This window comes from Calidris pugnax, unplaced genomic scaffold (assembly GCF_001431845.1).
Source record: "Calidris pugnax isolate Ruff unplaced genomic scaffold, ASM143184v1 scaffold459, whole genome shotgun sequence".
Taxonomy (NCBI): Eukaryota; Metazoa; Chordata; class Aves; order Charadriiformes; family Scolopacidae; genus Calidris; species Calidris pugnax.
Window position 1 is genome coordinate 639,420 of NW_015091670.1, and position 19,892 is coordinate 659,311.

At 62.0% G+C, this 19,892-nt stretch overlaps 1 protein-coding gene across 1 annotated transcript in view; it reads right to left on the minus strand.

Moving 5' to 3' along the window:
* Window positions 1–737: 737 nt before the first annotated feature.
* The window catches only part of SBF1 (SET binding factor 1), a 97,167-nt gene continuing 78,012 nt past the window's right edge, over window positions 738–19,892 (minus strand). The window contains exons 23-46 of the mRNA XM_014961943.1: window positions 19,223–19,395; window positions 18,923–18,996; window positions 18,616–18,811; window positions 17,787–17,914; window positions 16,566–16,741; window positions 15,577–15,654; window positions 13,492–13,631; window positions 12,069–12,276; window positions 10,158–10,354; window positions 9,907–10,044; window positions 8,354–8,446; window positions 7,983–8,060; window positions 7,284–7,468; window positions 6,319–6,495; window positions 5,178–5,279; window positions 4,906–5,091; window positions 4,660–4,786; window positions 4,448–4,578; window positions 3,168–3,398; window positions 2,109–2,219; window positions 1,756–1,967; window positions 1,025–1,112; window positions 818–936; window positions 738–750 (exon numbers count right to left, since the gene is read on the minus strand). Of these exons, the coding sequence (XP_014817429.1) occupies window positions 738–750; window positions 818–936; window positions 1,025–1,112; window positions 1,756–1,967; window positions 2,109–2,219; window positions 3,168–3,398; window positions 4,448–4,578; window positions 4,660–4,786; window positions 4,906–5,091; window positions 5,178–5,279; window positions 6,319–6,495; window positions 7,284–7,468; window positions 7,983–8,060; window positions 8,354–8,446; window positions 9,907–10,044; window positions 10,158–10,354; window positions 12,069–12,276; window positions 13,492–13,631; window positions 15,577–15,654; window positions 16,566–16,741; window positions 17,787–17,914; window positions 18,616–18,811; window positions 18,923–18,996; window positions 19,223–19,395 (3,361 nt within the window). The remainder of the gene's footprint in view (window positions 751–817; window positions 937–1,024; window positions 1,113–1,755; window positions 1,968–2,108; window positions 2,220–3,167; window positions 3,399–4,447; window positions 4,579–4,659; window positions 4,787–4,905; window positions 5,092–5,177; window positions 5,280–6,318; window positions 6,496–7,283; window positions 7,469–7,982; window positions 8,061–8,353; window positions 8,447–9,906; window positions 10,045–10,157; window positions 10,355–12,068; window positions 12,277–13,491; window positions 13,632–15,576; window positions 15,655–16,565; window positions 16,742–17,786; window positions 17,915–18,615; window positions 18,812–18,922; window positions 18,997–19,222; window positions 19,396–19,892) is intronic.

Sequence of the window (19,892 nt, forward strand, 5' to 3'; positions counted from 1 at the left end):
GGGGCTGGGGTGGGGGGGCTGCACCCAGAGAGCCCCCAGAGCAAAGGGTCGGGGCTCCACGTCACGGCCACGGGTTGCCCAGCTCGGTTGCCCGCGGCGCAGCGCGGTGGCCACACTCACGTCGAAGAAGGCTTTCTCATCCACCGTCTTGGGGGCCCCCATGCTGGGGGCTCCTGGGGTGATGGACTCCACCTCGGCCAGGTCGATCACCCCTTTGCACTCCGTGTCCATGCGGCTGTCGTAGTACCGCAGCTGCGGGGGGAGTCCCGGGGGTCAGCGCTCAGGGGAGGGAGGGAGGGACAGACAGACAGACCCACCCCATCCCCCCACCCCGCAGTACCTGGTGCTTGGTTTTATCCAGCACGAACCAGCGAGGCTTCCACGGCTTCATGAAGGCTCCTTTCTTGAAGAGTGACCCCTCGTAGGACCTGCAGGAGCCGGGCAGCGCGTTATGGGGGGAAGGAGAGAGGGGCTGAGGGGCCATTTGGGCTGTGGCACATCATTGGGGACAAGAATCATAGAACCACAGACTGGTTTGGCTGGGAAGGGACTTTAAAAACCATCTAGTCCAACCCCCTGCCCTGGGCAGGGACACCTCCCACCAGCCCAGGTTGCTCCAAGCCCCCTCCAACCTGCCCTTCAACCCCTCCAGGGATGGGGCAGCCACAGCTTCTCTGCCCAACCTGGGCCAGGCTCTCACCACCCTCCCAGCAAAGAACTTCCTCCCAATATCTAGGCTAAATCTTCCCTCTTTTAGTTCAAAGCCATTACCCCTTGTCCTATCACAACAGGTCCTGCTAAAGAGTCCCTCCCCAGCTTCTCATCCACCGTCTTGGGGGCCCCCATGCTGGGGGCTCCTGGGGTGATGGACTCCACCTCGGCCAGGTCGATCACCCCTTTGCACTCCGTGTCCATGCGGCTGTCGTAGTACCGCAGCTGCGGGGGGAGTCCCGGGGGTCAGCGCTCAGGGGAGGGAGGGAGGGACAGACAGACAGACCCACCCCATCCCCCCACCCCGCAGTACCTGGTGCTTGGTTTTATCCAGCACGAACCAGCGAGGCTTCCACGGCTTCATGAAGGCTCCTTTCTTGAAGAGTGACCCCTCGTAGGACCTGCAGGAGCCGGGCAGCGCGTTATGGGGGGAAGGAGAGAGGGGCTGAGGGGCCATTTGGGCTGTGGCACATCATTGGGGACAAGAATCATAGAACCACAGACTGGTTTGGCTGGGAAGGGACTTTAAAAACCATCTAGTCCAACCCCCTGCCCTGGGCAGGGACACCTCCCACCAGCCCAGGTTGCTCCAAGCCCCCTCCAACCTGCCCTTCAACCCCTCCAGGGATGGGGCAGCCACAGCTTCTCTGCCCAACCTGGGCCAGGCTCTCACCACCCTCCCAGCAAAGAACTTCCTCCCAATATCTAGGCTAAATCTTCCCTCTTTTAGTTCAAAGCCATTACCCCTTGTCCTATCACAACAGGTCCTGCTAAAGAGTCCCTCCCCAGCTTTCCTGGAGCCCCCCCCCCTTGAGGGACTGGAAGGTGCTCCAAGGTCTCCCCGGAGCCTTCTCTTCTCCAGGCTGAACCACCCCCCCAACTCTCTCAGCCCCCCCTCCCAGCAGAGGGGCTCCAGCCCTCCCAGCATCTCCGGGGCCTCCTCTGTCCCCGCTCCAACAGCTCCGTGTCCTTCAGGGGGTCTGCACGCTGCAGGACCCAGACCCCTCCCCAGAGAGGAACCCTCCCCCCGAGCCCCCCGCCTGCCTGTTCTCGCTCTCGGACATCTGGAACTGGCTGTAGAGCGTGCTGGTGCTCCTGCGGCCGCCCTGCTTCCCGCTGGAGGGGGTGGAGGTGCTGCTGGTGTCGCTGTCCAGGCTGAGGTTGAGGGTGGAGCCCACCCCACTCTCCTGCAGGTAGACCCCCAGGGAGCGCCGGTGGTGGGAAAGGCCAGAGGACATCAGCAGGGAGCTGGGGGTCTGTGGGGAGCAGAGGGGACGGGGTGAGGGGGAGCACCCAGCACCGTCCTGGGCCCCAGGAGCGAACACCCCCTTGGCTTGGAGCACCCTTGGGCAGAGCCAACCCCCCCCTCAGCCCCCCGTGACGCAGCCCCCACCTACCCGGCTGCCCTCCTGCCGCACCTCCGTGCGCTGGGAAGCCTTCACCTTGTCCCACGTGTCCTTCCAGCGCTCCGGGATCTGCCCCAGCTCCATCTCCAGGTTGTGCAGCTCCTGTGGGGGACATTCAGGCATCAGCCCAGATGGGGACACAACCCCTGGGACCTCTGACCCCAGGAGGGGGCTCAACTGACTGCACGGGGCAGTGTCCCAGCCCTGGGGACACCACGGGGAGACCAAATTGAATCACAGAATCACAAGGGGTTGGCAGGGACCTCTGGAGAGCACCCAGGCCAACCCCCTGCCAGAGCAGGGGCACCCACAGCAGCTCCCACAGCAACGTCTCCAGGGGGGTTGCAATGTCTCCAGAGAAGGAGACTCCACCACCTCTCTGGGCAGCCTCTGCCAGGCCTCTGCCACCCTCACACCAAACAACGGCCTCCTCAGGGTGTTCCCATGGAGCTTCCCCTGCTCCAGTTGGTGCCCGTTCCCTCTTGGCCTGGCCCTGGGCACCACTGGGAAAAGCCTGGCCCCATCCTCCTGACACCCCCCCTGGAAGGATTGCCAGGCCTTGAGCACATCCCCCCTCCCTCTGCTCTTCTCCACACTAAACACACCCAAGGCCCTCAGCCTTTCCTCAGCACAGAGATGCTCTAGGCCCCTCACCATCTTGGCAGCCCTTTGCTCTGCCCTCTCCACCACTTCCCTGGCCTTCTGCAACTGGGGAGCCCAGCACTGGTCCCAGTGCTGCAGCTGGGGCCTCCCCAGGGCAGAGCAGAGGGGCAGGATGACCTCCCTCCACCTGCTGGCCACGCTCTTCTTGATGCCCCCCAGGATGCCCTTGGCCTTCTTGGCCACCAGGGCCCATTGCTGGCTCCTGGGCATCCTGGTGTCCCCCAGGACTCCCAGGTCTTTCTCCCCAGAGCTGCTCTCCAGCAGGTCCCCCCCACCCTGTCCTGGTGCAGGGGGTGAAGATGGGAACCTGCTGAGGACGAGACACAAACCCCTGGGGTGCAGAGCAGAGGGGAGCAGCAGCCCCCGCAGCCCCCTGGCCAGACTCACCTCCAGCAGTTTGGAGATGGCGTCGGGCTCCACGCGGCTGCGGTTGTCGTAGCAGGGCCAGATGATCTTGCGCTTGGTCTGGGGGGCACTGGTGTCCTGCCGATCCTCCTCCACGTGCTCCGGCTGCCCCTGCGCCAGCTCCCAGTCGTAGGAGGGGCCCTCGGAAAGCGTCTCCTCCGTGTAGTAGTCCCACACCTTCAGGTTGGAAATGTTGCTGTAGGGCCTCAGCACCTGGGGAAGAAGCAGAGGATGCTCAGGAAGGGCAGCAGCCCCTGGGCAGGATGTGTCCCTGGTCCTGACAGGCTGAGGGAGCTGGGATTGTTCAGCCTGGAGAAGAGGAGGCTCCGGGGAGACCTTAGAGCGGCCTTTCAGTATCTGAAGGGTGCCTATAGAAGAGCTGGGGAGGGACTCTTTGCCAGGAAGTGTAGTGATAGGACAAGGGGAAATGGTTTTAAATTGGAAGAAAAAAGATTCAGATTAGATCTCAGGAAGAATTTTTTTACTCTGAGGGTGGTGAGACACTGGAACAGGTTGCCCAGGGAAGTTGTGGCTGCCCCATCCCTGGAGGGGTTCAAGGCCAGGCTGGATGGGGCCTTGAGCAACCTGGGCTGGTGGGAGGTGTCCCTGCCCAGGGCAGGGGGTTGGAACTCGATGATCTTTGAGGTCCCTTCCAACCCAAACCATTCTATGATTCTATGATTCTGCTGCAGGGACAGTCCCTCCAGATGGGAATTCAGTCTCTTCACGATGAGTTTTCCCCAAGGGCGATGCTTTTTGCCCAGAAACAGGAGGCAGCCGAGGCAGGACGGCTGCGGGGTGGCCGGGAGGAGGCAATGCTGGGCTGGAGAAAGGCAGAGCTTTGGCCAAGGCTGGGCCCAGCCCAAAGGAGGGCTCGGAGCAGGTTGGCAGAGCAGTCCCCATGCTGCCCCGAGGAAGGACCCCCCTGCTTGGGAGGTGGTGAAGAGCCCTAAAGGAGACCCCGGCAGCTCCAGCTGGGGATCCCCCCCTGCCCCAGCCCCCTGAAACCTCACCTCCCTCCCTTGACTCCTCTGCAGGGACAGGGCTCTTGAGGGCCTGACTCTGCTCCTGCCCCCCAAGGTGGCAACCACCCTCCCCGGGACCACTCAGGTGGGCAAACACTGGTCCAGCCAACAAAGGGCTGCTCCCTGGCTCCATGCAGGCGAGGGGACCCCAGGGTGCCCCCAGAGAGCCCCGTCCCAGCTCTGTGTGTCACAGGGGGGCTTGGCCGGGCTGCCCCAGGGCAGGAGCAGAGCTCTCACCTCCCCATCCTCGGGGGCATACATGTAGTTGAAGAAGACGGGGGCCTTCTTGTTCAGGCGGTCGATGTAATCCCAGATGGATTTGTAGACCGCCTGGCTCTTCCGCTCGCCCTTCTCCTCGTAAAGGAGGCCTGGGGAGAAGAGTGGGGAGGGGGATTACGTGGAGAAGACACTGGGCTGCCATCAGCGCGGGGCCCGCACGCTGCCCTCACCCAGCTCGATGCGCTCGTAGTCGGAGTCCAGCAGGAAGGTGCGGAAGCGGTTGGAGATGTAGTGGTAGCTGAGGAACTTCAGGTAGTACTGGCTGAACTCGAACTCCATGGGGAACTGCAGGTGGATCTGCGAGGAGCAGGAGGGGTGAGACCTCCCGGCACCCACACACCGGCTCGGGGCTTGTTGCCCACTGCACAAGGAGCCAGCCCCGCCGCTCAGGGAGACGGGGAGCACTCGGAGCTCACCTGATGGACACAGTCCAGGAACTGGAGGAAGATGGGGGCAAACCCGCTGCTCTGGCCGGCCAGGGTCTGTGCCCCACGGTGGCTGAAGCGGTGCCCGAAGGACAACCACTCCTTCTCCACCAGCAGGCGGAAGCCCTCCAGCGTCCGGTAGTAGGGGTCCGAGAGCAGCTGCACCAAGGAGACCACCTGTGGGGGGGACAGGGGGGGCTCGAGATACTCCTGGGGACAGGGCCACGGGCAGCCATCGTGTCTGGCAGCCCAAGGGCTCCTACCTGCGTGGTGATGTCCCAGCCGTCCTCCAGGCTGACCAGCACGGAGGAGCCCGTGTCCAGGAGCTCCACCACCAACACCGAGATCTGCAGGATCTTATGGATCTGCCGAGGGAAGGGCTGAGAGTTATCGGGGCGCAGGAAAATCACTCGCTGGAGGTTGTGAGAAGGGACCCCGTCCCCTGGGAGCAGGGACCAAACGGAGCAGAGCAGGGGGGGCTACACAGGGCCATGACTCCCACACTCAGACACCATACAGGACCCTTCATCTGCAATGGCAGAACCACCATGCCACGAGCAGAGCTGTGGGTCCCTCGCTCCCCACAGCAGGCACTGCCTTATACCAGCCCCTCTGCAGTGTTCTGCTGTCCTGTGAGTCCTGCCCCACTCCCTCAGCTGCCCCAAACACTCACAGATCTCATGTCCAGAGACACCGAGGAGAACTCTGGGCTATTGTCACACAACCCCAGAGTGACCTGGGGTTGGCAGGGACCTCTGGAGAGCACCCAGTCCAACCCCCTGCCAGAGCAGGGACACCCACAGCAGCTCCCACAGCAACGTCTCCAGGGGGGTTGCAATGTCTCCAGAGAAGGAGACTCCACCACCTCTCTGGGCAGCCTCTGCCAGGCCTCTGCCACCCTCACACCAAACAACGGCCTCCTCATGGTGTTCCCATGGAGCTTCCCCTGCTCCAGTTGGTGCCCGTTCCCTCTTGGCCTGGCCCTGGGCACCACTGGGAAAAGCCTGGCCCCATCCTCCTGACACCCACCCTGGAAGGATTGCCAGGCCTTGAGCAGATCCCCCCTCCCTCTGCTCTTCTCCACACTAAACACACCCAAGTCCCTCAGCCTTTCCTCAGCACAGAGATGCTCTAGGTAAACACACCCAAGTCCCTCAGCCTTTCCTCAGCAGAAAGATGCTGAGGAGCATCTTTTTGAGCATCTTTTTATCCTGTTCCTCACACCGGCCTTTCCCCTTGGTGTCCCCTGTTCTGTGCCACAGCGATGCTTTTGGAGAGGGCACATGGACCTTCACTCTCACCTCACAGGAGCTCAGGACACATGCCCGTGAGCGACAGCCAACAGCAAAGACTCCTACTGTGGGGACTGCCCAGGGCCCCCCTGGGCTTTGGGTGACAACTGACCTGGGACAGCCACTCGGACTCCTCCAGGGACCGCAAGTAGGTGCTGCTGGGATCGATGGTGGAGCAGCCGGGCACACAGGCCTTCATCAGCTTCTTGAAGCTGGCCTTCACCTGCCGCACGTCGAACACCTCGATGGGCACCACCTCCCAGTGCTGCAGTGGGTCCGGCTTCACCCCCTGAGGGAGGAGAGAATCAGCACCGCCCCGAGAGACCCCCCCGAGCAGATCCACTGCCCCCCCAAGAACCACAGAATCCCTGAGGTTGGAAAAGGTCTTTAAGATCATGGAGTCCAAGGTCAGTTTTCCAAGGTCAGACTGGACGGGGCTCTGAACAACCTGGTCTGGTGGGAGGTGTCCCTGCTTAAGGGCAGAGGGTTGGACTCGTTGGTCTTTAAAGGTCCCTTCAACCTAAACCCTTCTGTGACTCTGTAATTCTAAGAAATACAAATTTTAGTAAACATAGAACCACAGAATCGTTGAGGCTGGATGTTTAATAGCATTGATTCCAACCACCAACCCCGCACTGCCCAAACCCCCACTGACCCATGTCCCTCAGCACCACGTCTGCCCGGCTTTGAAATCCCTCCAGGGATGGGGACTCCACCACTGCCCTGGACAGCCTCTGCCAAGGCTTCACAACCCTTTGGGGGAGGACATTTTCCCCAATCTCCATCCTAAACCTCCCCTGGGGCAACTTGAGGCCGTTTCCTCTTGTCCCATGGCCTGTTCCTTGGGAGAAGAGACCGACCCCCCCTGGCTGCCCCCTCCTTTCAGGGAGTTGGAGAGAGCAAGAAGGTCTCCCCTCATCCCCCTTTTCTCCAGGCTGAACACCCCCAGCTCCCTCAGAAGTTCTCCAGCCCCTTCTCCTTGGTCTCCAGCCCCCTCCCCAGCCCCGTTGCCCTTCTCTGGACTCTCTCCTTGTCCCCCCCCCTGAGGAGGAGGCCATGGCCAGGCACCGGGGTTACCTTCAGCTGCGACTTGTCGCCGATGATGTAGAGGGATGCGCGGTGCTGGCGCAGGAAGCTGGCCTCCGCGGGGGTGCCGTTGTGCTGGGCACCCAGCAGGTCCTTCCCAGCCAGGCGGGACCCGATCTCCATGTTCAGGGCGTAGCTGCTCATGCGCCCGCTGGCCCGGATGCTGCCCCACTTGCCTGCAGGACAGAGGGCAGTCAGGCTGGGGGTCCCCGGTTGTCCACGTCCCCCCCCGAAGCCAGGCTGGCATCGGGGTTGGAAAAGCGGTGGCCGAGCTGCTGTCACCCCGCAGCCCCGGGAGCACATGCTGGGAACCAGGTTTGCTTTTGCTCCTTCTCCTTGCTGGGTGCTCTCGGATTGATTTCCTGCCTGGAGGGGACAGAGACCAGCCCCCAGCCCCCAGCCCCCAGCGCCACCGGGACCCCTTCCCTGCCAGCCAGCCCCCTCCCCGGCCACCACCACCACCACCCCAGCACCAGCAGATGCGCAAGGAGCCTAAAGCAAACCTGAGGAGGGGGTTTGGGGACGGGCCCGGTACTTACCGCCGGCACCGGGAGCTGGACCGCGCCAGCGACATGCTGGGTGTTGGTGGGGTGTTGGTGGGGCGTTAGTTGTGTGAGGGGTGGGAGTGCGTGTGGGGGGGGTGAGGTTAGCACCCGGGCGGCGGTGGTTAGGACGCCGGCGGTACCGTACCTCGGGGCGTCTCGCGGCCCTTCGGCGACACGCACTTTGGGGTGGAGAGAGTGATGACCCTGGCTCTGTGAGCCAGCCCTGAGAGCACAGGACGAGAGCGGCCTCAGCGCGGGCAGCAGGAGCCACGCTCTCCCCGGGGCCGGGCGGGAAGAGGCGCCCGGGGAGCCCGGAGGCAGCGAGCGGAGCAATGGGTGGGATGATGAAGGAAGATGGGAGCTGCAGCAGGTCCCTCCCGCCCTCCCTGCGGCTGCCCCACAGCACAGAGCTCGGGGGGAGCCAAGGGGAAGCATCTACTCTACAAAGGCTGCCCCGAGCCGGGGGGGGCCTTGGCGAGGCCCCCACGAGGCAGCGTTTCACTCGCACGTCCTCACCTCCGCGGCTAATAGTACCGGGCCCATCGTCCTTCCCTCCCATCACCTGCTTCATGAGCGATCCCAGCTTAGGCTGCCTCTTGTCGGAGAAATCTGTAGCACCAACAGAATGTCAGCTCCCGGCCTCGCTGCGCTGCTCCAGAGCGGCCCCCCCGCTTTGGCCCCCCCACAACTGCTCAGGAGGGAGGGGAAGGGGCCAGCGAGAGACAAGAGGTGGCAAGCAGGAGGGCCCAGGGCCAGGACCAGGAGGCCAACATGCGGGAGACACCTTCCAGCTGGAGCCACAGCACAAAGGCAGCTGGTGCAGCAGCAGGGGCTCGACCCTCCTGCAGCCCTGGACTGTGGGGGGGTCACCTAGGCACTGCCACCGCCCACAGCCCCCTGCGCTGCTGCTCCCTCCCCACCACGCCAGGTCATCTGCTGGTCTGACCCCCTCCTCCCTCAGCTGGAGCTCTGGGAATGTTCCCCCATGTCAGGGGAGAGACCTCAGAGGGGCTTTTGGCAAGTCCTCTGCTGCCCAGGCTGCAGGGATCCCCCTGGGTCTCCCTGGGTTCCCACCAGGGCTGTCCCTGTCCGGGTCCCTCTGGCTCCCGGTGACCTCTGCAGCGATGAGGGGGTGGAATGGCTGGGATGGAGGATGGATGACGCTGGAGCGCGGAGAGGAGGCTCTGCCCCGGCAGGAAAGGGCAGGCTGCTCGGAGAGCGAGGGGGGCAGAGACTTACCGAGGCTTCCCACGACAGACCCCGGGCTGGAGGGGGCGGACGGTGCCCAGATCTCAGTTAGGGGGGGTCCGTCCCCACCCGCTCCCCAGCGAGCGCCTGGATCCCAGCACAGTCCTGGGGCTCCCAGTGCTCGCAGGCTCCCAAAACCCATCCCCACCACCAGCCACGGGTTCGGTCCCGGGGGGCGCAGAGCACAGGGACAGGGGATGGGGCGGGGAGAGCCCTGAGCAGTGGGAGCAGGGGGCAGCGCTGTGGGGTGCCCTGGGGGGGGGCTGCCCCCTCCTTCCTGCAGGAGGGCTTGGGGGGGGTGGTGACCTGTGCAAAGGGATGGGGTGGCACCACGGTGCCCAGCCGTGTCACTGCCGGCGGGGGACCCTCGTCCTGGGGCCAGTCTGGACCCCCCCAGGCAAGGGGACAGAGGGGACGGCACCAGGGCTCAGAGGAGGCTGCAGCATCCAGCACCTCCCACGGGGAATGTGCCCCCCCCCTGCCCCCCGAGACAAGACCGTGCCCCCCGCCAAGACAGGGAGCCCCTTTGTCACGGCCCAGGCAGCTGGCAGCAGAGTGGCCACCTCCACCTCCCCTCTGGCCACAGGGAGCCCAGTGCCCGCAGACAGTGGCCACCACCCCCGGGGCAGAGAGCGGCCGTGCCCGTCTGGTCCTGGGCAAGTTGGGCCGGTGCTGGGAGCTCTGGAGAGGGCGCCGGGAAGGCTCTGCTGCCTCCTCCGCGGTGGGAGAGGGGGCACGGCCGCTCACCTGGCTGCCTGGGCTGTGGGAGGGAGAGCAGGACCCTCCTGCACCCCCCGCCGCGCCGCGGCCCAGCTCCTCACCTGAGCTGCTCATGTGCGCCGAGGTGAAGCCGCTGAGCGTGTTGCGCCCGCCGGCGTCGGCGTAGTGCGGCATGGAGTTGATGACGGCCTGCAGGTACTTCTCCTGCTCCAAACTGGTGGAGTCCGTCTGCGAGGGACCTGGGAGGAGAGAGCCCACCGGCATCACGGCTCCGCCACCAGCACTGGACCCCGAGGAGGGGGGGTCTGCAGCCCGCTCCCTGCCTGCCCCGGGGCACGGAGGGGACGGGTACCTGCGGTGGGGGCGTTCTGGGACTTGAAGAGCCCCACCACTCCCTTGCCGTGCAGCCCCCCCGAGCGCAGCAGCACGGCCTTGGTGCGGGAGTTCCTCCAGCAGACCACGGGGAAGCGGTTCTGGCGGTAGCAGCGGGAGATGCGCTGGATGGTGTTGTCCTGGATGCTCTGCGGCACGATGAGCAGCCCGGGGTAGCTGCAGGGGAGAGGGGAGGCTCTGCAGAGCCCAGCGGGGAGCAGCACCGTGGCCGTGCGACCCCCCCAGCCCTTCAGGAAAGACCCTTTGAGCTCCCCTGGATGGCAAAGGGCAGTGGCCAGTGACTCCCCTGAGCTGAGAGACCTCTTGGGCTAACTCCTCGAGGGCAGGGCGGGAGAAGACCCTTCTTAAGCCTCAACCACCGCCCGCTGAGGAACGTCAATGCACCCTCAGTAGTTATTCTACATCTGAGAAATCATAGAATCATTCAGGTTGGAAGAGACCCTTGGGATCATCGAGTCCAACCATCTCCCCTACTCTACAAAGTCCTCCCCTACACCATGTCCCTTAGCACTGCATCTAAACAGCCCTTAAACACAGCCAGGGATGGGGACTCCACCCCCTCCCTGGGCAGCCTGTTCCAATGCCCGACCACTCTTTGGGTGAAAAATTCCTTCCTAATGTCCAGTCTAAACCTCCCCTGTTGGAGCTTGAAGCCATTCCCTCTTGTTCTGTCGTTAATTACCTGTGAGAAGAGACCAGCACCAACCTCTCTACAGTGTCCTTTTGAGTAGTTGTAGAGAGTGATGAGGTGTCCCCTCAGCCTCCTCTTCCTCACACTAAACAGTGGGAAATTGTAACTCTAGGCTGGTCTCTCTCTCATCCACCTCTACAGTGTGAGATCGCATCAGCTTCATGGATGGGGATGCTCCTCTGTCCATCCCAGCAGGTGTAGGACCTACAAGCGTCCCCTTTGGGTTCTCTGGCATTGTCTGCTATTAAGAAATTCCCCATCGGAGACCTCTATGTGTGTGTGCACGTGTGAGCTTCTATGCTGTGCTGAGATATATACATGTAGATGTATTAACCCATGATTTGTAGCCTTACTCACAGGTATATGCACCGACTGGGGATACCTTCTAGGGGGTCACCTTCTGGGGATACCTTCTAGGAAGTCAGTGTGAATCTCGCTGGTTTTGACTCAAAAGCTGCGTTGCCAGCAGGTCCAGAGAGGGGATTCTGCCACTTTACTCTGCTCTGGTGAGACCTCACCTGGAGTATTGTGTGCAGGTCTGGAGCCCTCAATATAAGAAGGACATGGACCTGATGGAGAGGGTCCAGAGGAGGGCCACAAGGATGATCAGGGGGATGGAGCACCTCTGCTATGAGGATGGGCTGAGGGAGCTGGGGTTGTTCAGCCTGGAGAAGAGGAGGCTCCGGGGAGACCTAATAGCAGCCTTCCAGTACCTGAGGGGGCCTACAGGAAGGCTGGGGAGAACCTGTTCAGAAAGGCCTGCAGTGACAGGACGAGGGGCAATGGCTTCAAGCTGGAGGGGAACAGATTTAGACTGGAGATGAGGAGAGGGTTCTTCACTGTGAGGGTGGTGGAGCACTGGAACAGGTTGCCCAGGGAGGTGGTTGAGGCCCCTTCCCTGGAGATATTCAAGGAGAGGCTCGACGAGGCCCTGGGCAACCTGGTCTAGTTGGGGGTGTCCCTGCTGACTGCGGGGGGGTCGGACTAGATGGCCTTTGGAGGTCCCTTCCAGCCTGGGCAATTCTATGATTCTATGATTCTATGATTCTGAGTTGCCGTTCAATTATTCTGTTCAATTATTTTGTTTTCTCCCTTTGTAAAAGCCATTAATGATGGAGTGCTGCTCAAACCCGACCTCTCCATCTGCTGGGCCCCGTGCAGGGGCTCTGGCCAGCTCACCTGCGGCAGATGGCGTACATGCGGTTCACGGTGGAGATGCGGAAGGGCTCGTTCTTGGAGCGGGTGAGGCTGCTGCTGAGGGTGCCCAGCCCCAGGCGCTGGTAGTCGCGGCAGCAGGCTCGCTCCACCAAGTGGTTGATGGTCATCTTGTCCGAAGGTCTGATGGTGGTGGTGGGGGTCAAAGTGCTTCTGTCCATCTCTTCGGACACTGGGGAGACAAAGGGGAGTCTGGGGCTGCCCTTGGAGCGGACACGATGTCCCAGGCGCAGCCGGAGGAGACAGCCGGGCTGGAGGCATCTCCCAACCCTGCGGAGATGGGACAGGGCAGGAGGTCCCTCCCACCACCTTCCCCTGGGATGGGAGAGCTCAGCTGCCCCCACCAAAGGGCTGGGCTTTGGGGTGAGAGCTTTTACTTGTGAGGCTAAAAGCACCAAGAAAAGCCAACTGCTGGGCGCTGACGTTACAGCAGGTTTCTCTGGTGCTTTCACATCGCTGAGGGATGAGGAACAGCCCAACAGAGATCCATCCAGAGCTGCTCCATCACACTGCTCCCACCTCCTCCCTCAGAGGAGAGCAACCTCCTGGGAGATGGGGGGCAATACGGGCGAGACCCCGGCCCCAGTGAGGGTCTCAGCCCAGGACATGTCCATCCAGGCAAAATCCCTGTCGTACAGACACAACCCCGGGTGGCTGCTCTCCACAGGCAGCTTTCCTAATGCTCCTCATGCATCTCCCAGTGCCAGAACTGGAGGACAACCAGGGACCTCAAAGGCATCTCTTCTGGGCCTGAATGTTTTGCCAATAATTGAAATGGTGGACACAGGGGGGGCTTGCAACGTCTGCGGCAGACCTCGGGCTGAACACTGACTGGACCAGCAGAATCCAAAGTATTTTGGTGAACAGGAGGACAGATCCAAACTCAGCCATGTCCAATCCCATGCAGCCCCATGTAGACCGGTCCCCACGGACACCGCTCCCACCGAAACCCTCAATCCCATCCACCACGTCTCCTCTGACAGGCCTGTAATCTCCAACGCGGAGGACTCCCATCCCTTCGAGTCCTTCATCCCTCACAAACCAGTCAAGCTCTTTTCACATCTAACTAACCTGTCCTCCTGCTGCTTACATCTGGGACTTTTCATCCAAGGAGCTGAGGCCACAGCCCGAAGAACTCCCTCCTCCCCACAGGGCTCACCAGGAAGTATGTTGAGCTGCTGACTGGCCACCACCAGCAAACCAGAGCTGGAGGACCATCAAGAACTGGGAGAGGTGATGGTGGTGGCAACACCCTGCACCAGGGAGGCTCCCACCCTGCTCCCCTGCAGAGCGACGGCCGAGATCTCTCCCAGCTGGAAGATGCTCCTGCTCCAGCAAACGCCCCGGCCCCCACGGCCCCCCCGTCCCTGCCCAGGTGGCTCCCAACCTGAGATCTCATCCTCGTTGTCCTCGGGGAAGTGCTGGCTGCTCCGCTGCTCCCACGTGGGCGGTGTGTATTTCTTCCGTGTCACATACTGGCGGCCAATTGTTTTCTTGGCATTTTTCACCAGGTTTTTGGAGAGTGTCCTGGAAGCAGAGACCAGGTTGAGGGGGCTGGATGCCACCTCCTGCGTGTGCATGGACTACGGCCCAGAGAGCAGCCCCCGAAGGGTTAGAGACACCATCACTCAGTCACACCCAGAGCGAAGCAGAGACAGGAGCATCCCTCACCACCGGCTGCAGGCCCGGGGTCAAAGTCACTGTCACCACGGGAGGGGAGATGTCACCTCCTAGCTCCCTGGCAGGGAGGAGCAGGCTCCTCAGCTGTAGGAGGGCTCCAAGACGGAGGCAGAACCCACAGCGCTTGTCGTCCCCTGGGAGGACGTGGGTGCCTGGGGTGCTGGATGACTGGAGGTGTCCCAGCCTCCCAACCCGAGGGGACACCAGCCACGTCCTGGGTTCTAAGGCCATCACCTCCCCATCGGAGCTGCCACAGGCAGTGATTTGGCTCATCCCTGGAGGAGGTGGCCGGGGGACCCACCACAGGGACCATGCCAGCCCAGTCGGGACACGGGGCTGCTGCTCCCCGGGCAGAGAGGAGGCATCTTGCAGAGATGCCAGGTAAGGGACACGGAGAGTGAGCAAGGATTGGCAGCCCAAGGGAAGCAGGGAAAGGAGACCTTCCCAAACCCGCGGGGCATCAGGCTGCGTGGTCAGAAGAGGCTCCGCACGACGGAGCCCCAGAAGGCAGGGATTCCTGAAGGCAGGAATGCTCTGCCCACAGGCAGGACCTCGCGCTCGTCAGTGTCTCTGTGAGCCCCTGGGCCCAAAGGGGAGCAAATAAAGGAGACGTGGGAGGTTCATCAGCCAGGGAAGGGGCCAGGTCCAGCCCAGGAGAACAGCTACGCTGATGTGAACATTTCTAGGAATTCAGCTTATCCAGATGGGGGCAAAGGGAGACTTGGAGGTGCCTTCTTGTGCTTTGCAAAGAAGATGGTGAGGGAATCCAACTGCTCCCAGCATTTACTGAGGGAGGGAGAGCCTCAGGGCCGAGGAATAACATGGTCCTGAGAACTGCCTCCAACTCTGGGGCCTCAGCACAGGAGACATGGACCTGATGGAGTGGGGCCAGAGGAGGCCATGGAGATGCTGGAAGGGCTGGAGCCCCTCTGCTGGGAGGGGGGGCTGAGAGAGTTGGGGGGTTCAGCCTGGAGAAGAGAAGGCTCCAGGGAGACCTTGGAGCCCCTTCCAGTCCCTCAAGGAGGGGGCTCCAGGAAAGCTGGGGAGGGACTCTGGATGAGGGAGGGGAGCCCTAGGAGGAGGGGGAAGGGTTGGACCCTGCAAGAGGGGAGATGGAGCTGAGCTGTGGGGAAGAACTTGTTTGGTGGGAGGGTGGTGAGAGCCTGGCCCAGGTTGGCCAGAGAAGCTGTGGCTGCCCCATCCCTGGAGGGGTTCAAGGGCAGGTTGGAGGGGGCTTGGAGCAACCTGGGCTGGTGGGAGGTGTCCCTGCCCAGGGCAGTGGGTGGCACTGGGTCCCCTCAACCCAAAATGTTCCGTGATCCTATGATTCTATGAAATGCTCAGGCAGGGAGGAGAGGAATGGAAGGGCTTCCTAACCGGAGAAGCGGGGTTTGCAGATGGTGTGGGGCACTGGATGCAGACTTGGAAGGGGGTGACAGAGCACATCTCCCAAGTTCAGACAGAGTTCTGAGCCCGTGCCCAGGCCCAGCAGCTCGGGAGGCCTCAGGAGGTTAGTGGGAGAGGCGCAGCTCCATCAGCAGGTCCTGGCACCCACCCGAGTGCCACAGAGAAGGAGGGTGACCGACCGCCCGCCTCCGGAGGCCACGGCGCTGGGATGGTGAGAGAGCACGCACCCCAAAACCTGAAGGTCAGAAAGGGCATTCCCCGAGTGACAAGCCCCCGGCCCAGGTGGCATGCAGAGCAGGTGAGAAGGAAACCCCGGGAGCAGTGAAGGCTGCAGCCTGAGCCAATGCCACCTCGCAAGCTCCCGCCCAGGGTGAAGGCATCTTACGTGGTCGAATGGCCAAGGTGCCCGAGGGACAGGACCCCCACTGTCAGGCCCTGGAAGATATCGGTCACCTGCTGGGAGCTGAGTCACAAAGACACGGGGAGAGGGGCTTAGACTGCAGGGCCACACCAAGCGGGGACACAGCAGCAGCCAGAGCCCAGCGCCACAGCCACCGCTCAGCCTCGGCCCCGAGCGCAGGAGCAGGGCCTGGCACCACGCACAGAGCTTCGCTGCTGCCCCACAGCGCTCCCCGACCTCCGGCACGGCTGGGACTGCTCTCCCCTGCCCACTGGAACCTCTCCCCAGAGAGGGACTTGTGCTCAGGGCTTCTGCTCTTTTGGCCTGGGAATGCCATGGGGCAACCACCCCGCTCCCCACGTTTGACCCTTTGAACAAGTCTTGTGAGGGAGCTGGGGGGGGTCAGCCTGGAGAGAAGGGGGATGAGGGGAGACCTTCTCGCTCTCTCCAACTCCCTGAAAGGAGGGGGTAGCCAGGGGAGGTTGGCCTCTTCTCCCAAGGAACAGGCCATGGGACAAGAGGAAATGGCCTCAAGTTGCCCCAGGGGAGGTTTAGGATGGAGATTGGGAACAATTTCCTCCCCAAAAGGGCTGTGAAGCCTTGGCAGAGGCTGCCCAGGGCAGTGGTGGAGTCCCCATCCCTGGAGGGATTTCAAAGCCGGGCAGACGTGGTGCTGAGGGACACGGGTCAGTGGTGGGTTTGGCAGTGCTGGGTCCATGGTTGGACTCCATGATCTGAAAGGTCCCTTCCAACCTGGATCATTCTATGATCCTATGACCAGTCCTCTGCATGGGGCCAGGAGACCTCTGTGGCACGTCCCCTCCCCAGGACGAGCTGAGCTCCTGCACAAGGAGAGGCCTGAGCAGGGTCTCACCCTGATCTCCAACTCAGCTTCCTCAGTGGCTGGAGGAGGGAGAGGAGAAGCCCTGAGGTGAAGGTGAAGCACGTCCCAGGTGCTCCCCCCGCGTGGGTACCTGAGCGAGGGGTTCTTCTCCTTGGCCTTGGGCTGCATGGCTTGCTTGGGAGACTGGCCCACGGTGAAGGCGAAGGTGCCACGCACGTGCTGGGGGTAGCGCAGCTTGTGCAGGTGCTTCCTGAAGACCTCAGCGCTGTCTGAAGCCACCTCCTCATCGAAGGCGATCTTCAGCAACTGCAGGAACAGCAAAGAGCGGGCTGAAGGGCCACCAGTGCTCCCGTGATGTCCCCAGTGCCCGGTCACCGCGGCTCAGAGCGCCCGAGATGGGCAGGAAGGAGGGGACAGCACACTTTAGGTGCTCTCCTCCCAGCATCGCTCTGCCTCCACAGGCCTCTCAAAGATGTAAAAACACCAAATAACTACTCGTGTTGTGACATCTCTCCTTTCTTTATCCCTCTCCCCCGATACCTGCTACAAGGTTCTGCAGAAGCACCCCTCAGGGTGTTGGGTGGGGACATCTCACACCTTCCCAGGGCTCCAGCAGCCACCAGAGCAGTTGGGAAGGACCCCAAGCTCATGAGCAAGAAGCTGCTCCTGCATTCAACAGAACTGGGAATGGAGCCCCTCTGCTGGGAGGGGGGGCTGAGAGAGTTGGGGGGTTCAGCCTGGAGAAGAGAAGGCTCCGGGGAGACCTCAGAGCCCCTTCCAGTCCCTCAAGGGGGGGGCTCCAGGAAAGCTGGGGAGGGACTCTGGATGAGGGAGGGGAGCCCTAGGAGGAGGGGGAAGGGTTGGACCCTGCAAGAGGGGAGATGGAGCTGAGCTGTGGGGAAGAACTTGTTTGGTGGGAGGGTGGTGAGAGCCTGGCCCAGGTTGGCCAGAGAAGCTGTGGCTGCCCCATCCCTGGAGGGGTTCAAGGGCAGGTTGGAGGGGGCTTGGAGCAACGTGGTGTGGTGGGAGGTGTCCCTGCCCAGGGCTGGGGGGTGGAACTCGATGGCCTTCAGAAGACCCTTCCAACCCAAACCATTCTATGATTCTGTGGACCAAAGCCTCCTCCTTCCTCTGCAAGAGTCCTCTGGCTCCATCCCCTCAGGTGCACTGTCACCTCCTACAGAAGTTGTCTTTGGCCTCCTCAGGAAAACTACCCCCAAACCAGGTCAGCCCGGGCACCAAGTGCCTCGTCTCAAGGTGCCAGCCATGGCCAGGTACCCACTGGGTCCCACCAGTAACGAGCTCCTCAGCTGAGAGCACGCAATGCAAAGGAGCAGCCCATGGGTCTCACCTGGAATGTGCAGGAGCGCAGCTGCAAGCCCTCCTGGATGAACTGATCCATCGGGGCCTGGACATTGAGCTTCTTCTCTTTGGTCAGTGAGGCGATGGGGAAGGACCGGATCACCACCTGCTCCCCCACTGGGGACAAGCATGGGGACAGGTTAGACACGTCCCACAGCCCAGCACAACACCACACTGGGCCACTCTTGGTGGCCACCACACCAGAGTGGGGTAAAGCAGACAGAAACAGGCTTAGACATAGGACAGCCAACCAATGGCAACTTGTAGATGCTGCTCAGGATGGGCAGGAGTAATAGATCATTTTTGAGGGGTTTATCGATTTATCAATATAGAGGGTGGTGAGAGCCTGAGGTTGCCCCGAGAAGCTGTGGCTGCCCCATCCCTGGAGGGGTTCAAGGGCAGGTTGGAGGGGGCTTGGAGCAAGCTGGGCTGGTGGGAGGTGTCCCTGCCCAGGGCAGGGGGTGGCACTGGGGGGGCTTTAAGGTCCTTTCCAACCCAAACCATTCCATGATTCTATCATCTTGTGGGTGTCTATTTTTGTCAGTTGGGTTGACGGTTGGACAAGATGATCTTTAAGGTCCCTTCCAACCTAGAAAATTCTGTGATCTACCAAAGGTGGGCAGCAAGAGCAACCACCTCCTTTGTAGTACCGGGAGCCACCATCAAGCCTGTGGTGGTTTCAGCAGCCCCCAGCAAGCCCCCAGCACGCTGATCACTCACCCAAGGCCACCCAGGGTGAGCTGCAGCCCCTGCTCCAGGAGAGCCACCTCCTCCCCAACCCCTGAAGACAGAGGATGTGGTGGACAGAAGCCCCTTACCCAGAGGGTCCGTGGGAGTGCCTTTGAAGATGATGCGGTAAGTGGTGAGGAAGATGGCTCCTTCGGCGGGGAGGAGAGGTGGGCCACCAATGATCCCTCCAGCAGCTTCTTCCCGACCATCGGGCATGAGGAACACGCGGAGCCCTTCCATCACACACTCCTCACCCACCAACAGGTTGGGGCGCAGCAGCTTTGGCTACGGGGACGTACAATGGCAAGTTCAGGCCCATGCAGAGGGTGGAAGGGGACCTGACAGCCCCACACGGCACCAGAGCCTTCCCCCCACCGCAGCAGGCCAGGTCCCCACCTTCTGGATGGGAGGAAGCCTCTTGCTCTCCCTGTGCACGGCGTCCAGTGTCTCTATGTGCATCTGTACAATATCTGCAGACAAATGTGAAGTTAGAGACTGAAACTACAGAACAAAGTCCTGCCCGACACACCACCCAGGGGTGACATCCTGCCCCACAGCACTGTCTGTGCCTTCTCCTGGCCTTCCCACCACTTCTTGCAGGAACATCTCTTGGGCAGAACCCTGAGCTGATGTGGAAGCACCCCCAGGGAGAGCACATGGGTGCCCACTCCCCAGCACCACCACAGCCTGCCTTACCAGGGATCATGACGTGCAGCCCCTTGAGGTGCTCGTTGGTGACTCCACTCTCTGTACAGACTTTGTCCACGAAGCGGTTGATGAATCGCACCACGTAGTTGGCCACGTCAGAGCTCTCTGCGTCCTCAAACCCACTTTCTGTGTCGTAGCTCTCTGCCACGCTGCCGGCGATGCTGTCACAGAACCCCAGAGTGATGTGGGGTTGGCAGGGACCTCTGGAGAGCACCCAGGCCAACCCCCTGCCAGAGCAGGGACACCCACAGCAGCTCCCACAGCAACGTCTCCAGGGGGTTGCAATGTCTCCAGAGAAGGAGACTCCACCACCTCTCTGGGCAGCCTCTGCCAGGCCTCTGCCACCCTCACACCAAACAACGGCCTCCTCAGGGTGGTCCCATGGAGCTTCCCCTGCTCCAGTTGGTGCCCGTTCCCTCTTGGCCTGGCCCTGGGCACCACTGGGAAAAGCCTGGCCCCATCCTCCTGACACCCCCCCTGGAAGGATTGCCAGGCCTTGAGCAGATCCCCCCTCCCTCTGCTCTTCTCCACACTAAACACACCCAAGTCCCTCAGCCTTTCCTCAGCACACAGATGCTCTAGGCCCCTCACCATCTTGGCAGCCCTTTGCTCTGCCCTCTCCACCACTTCCCTGGCCTTCTGCAACTGGGGAGCCCAG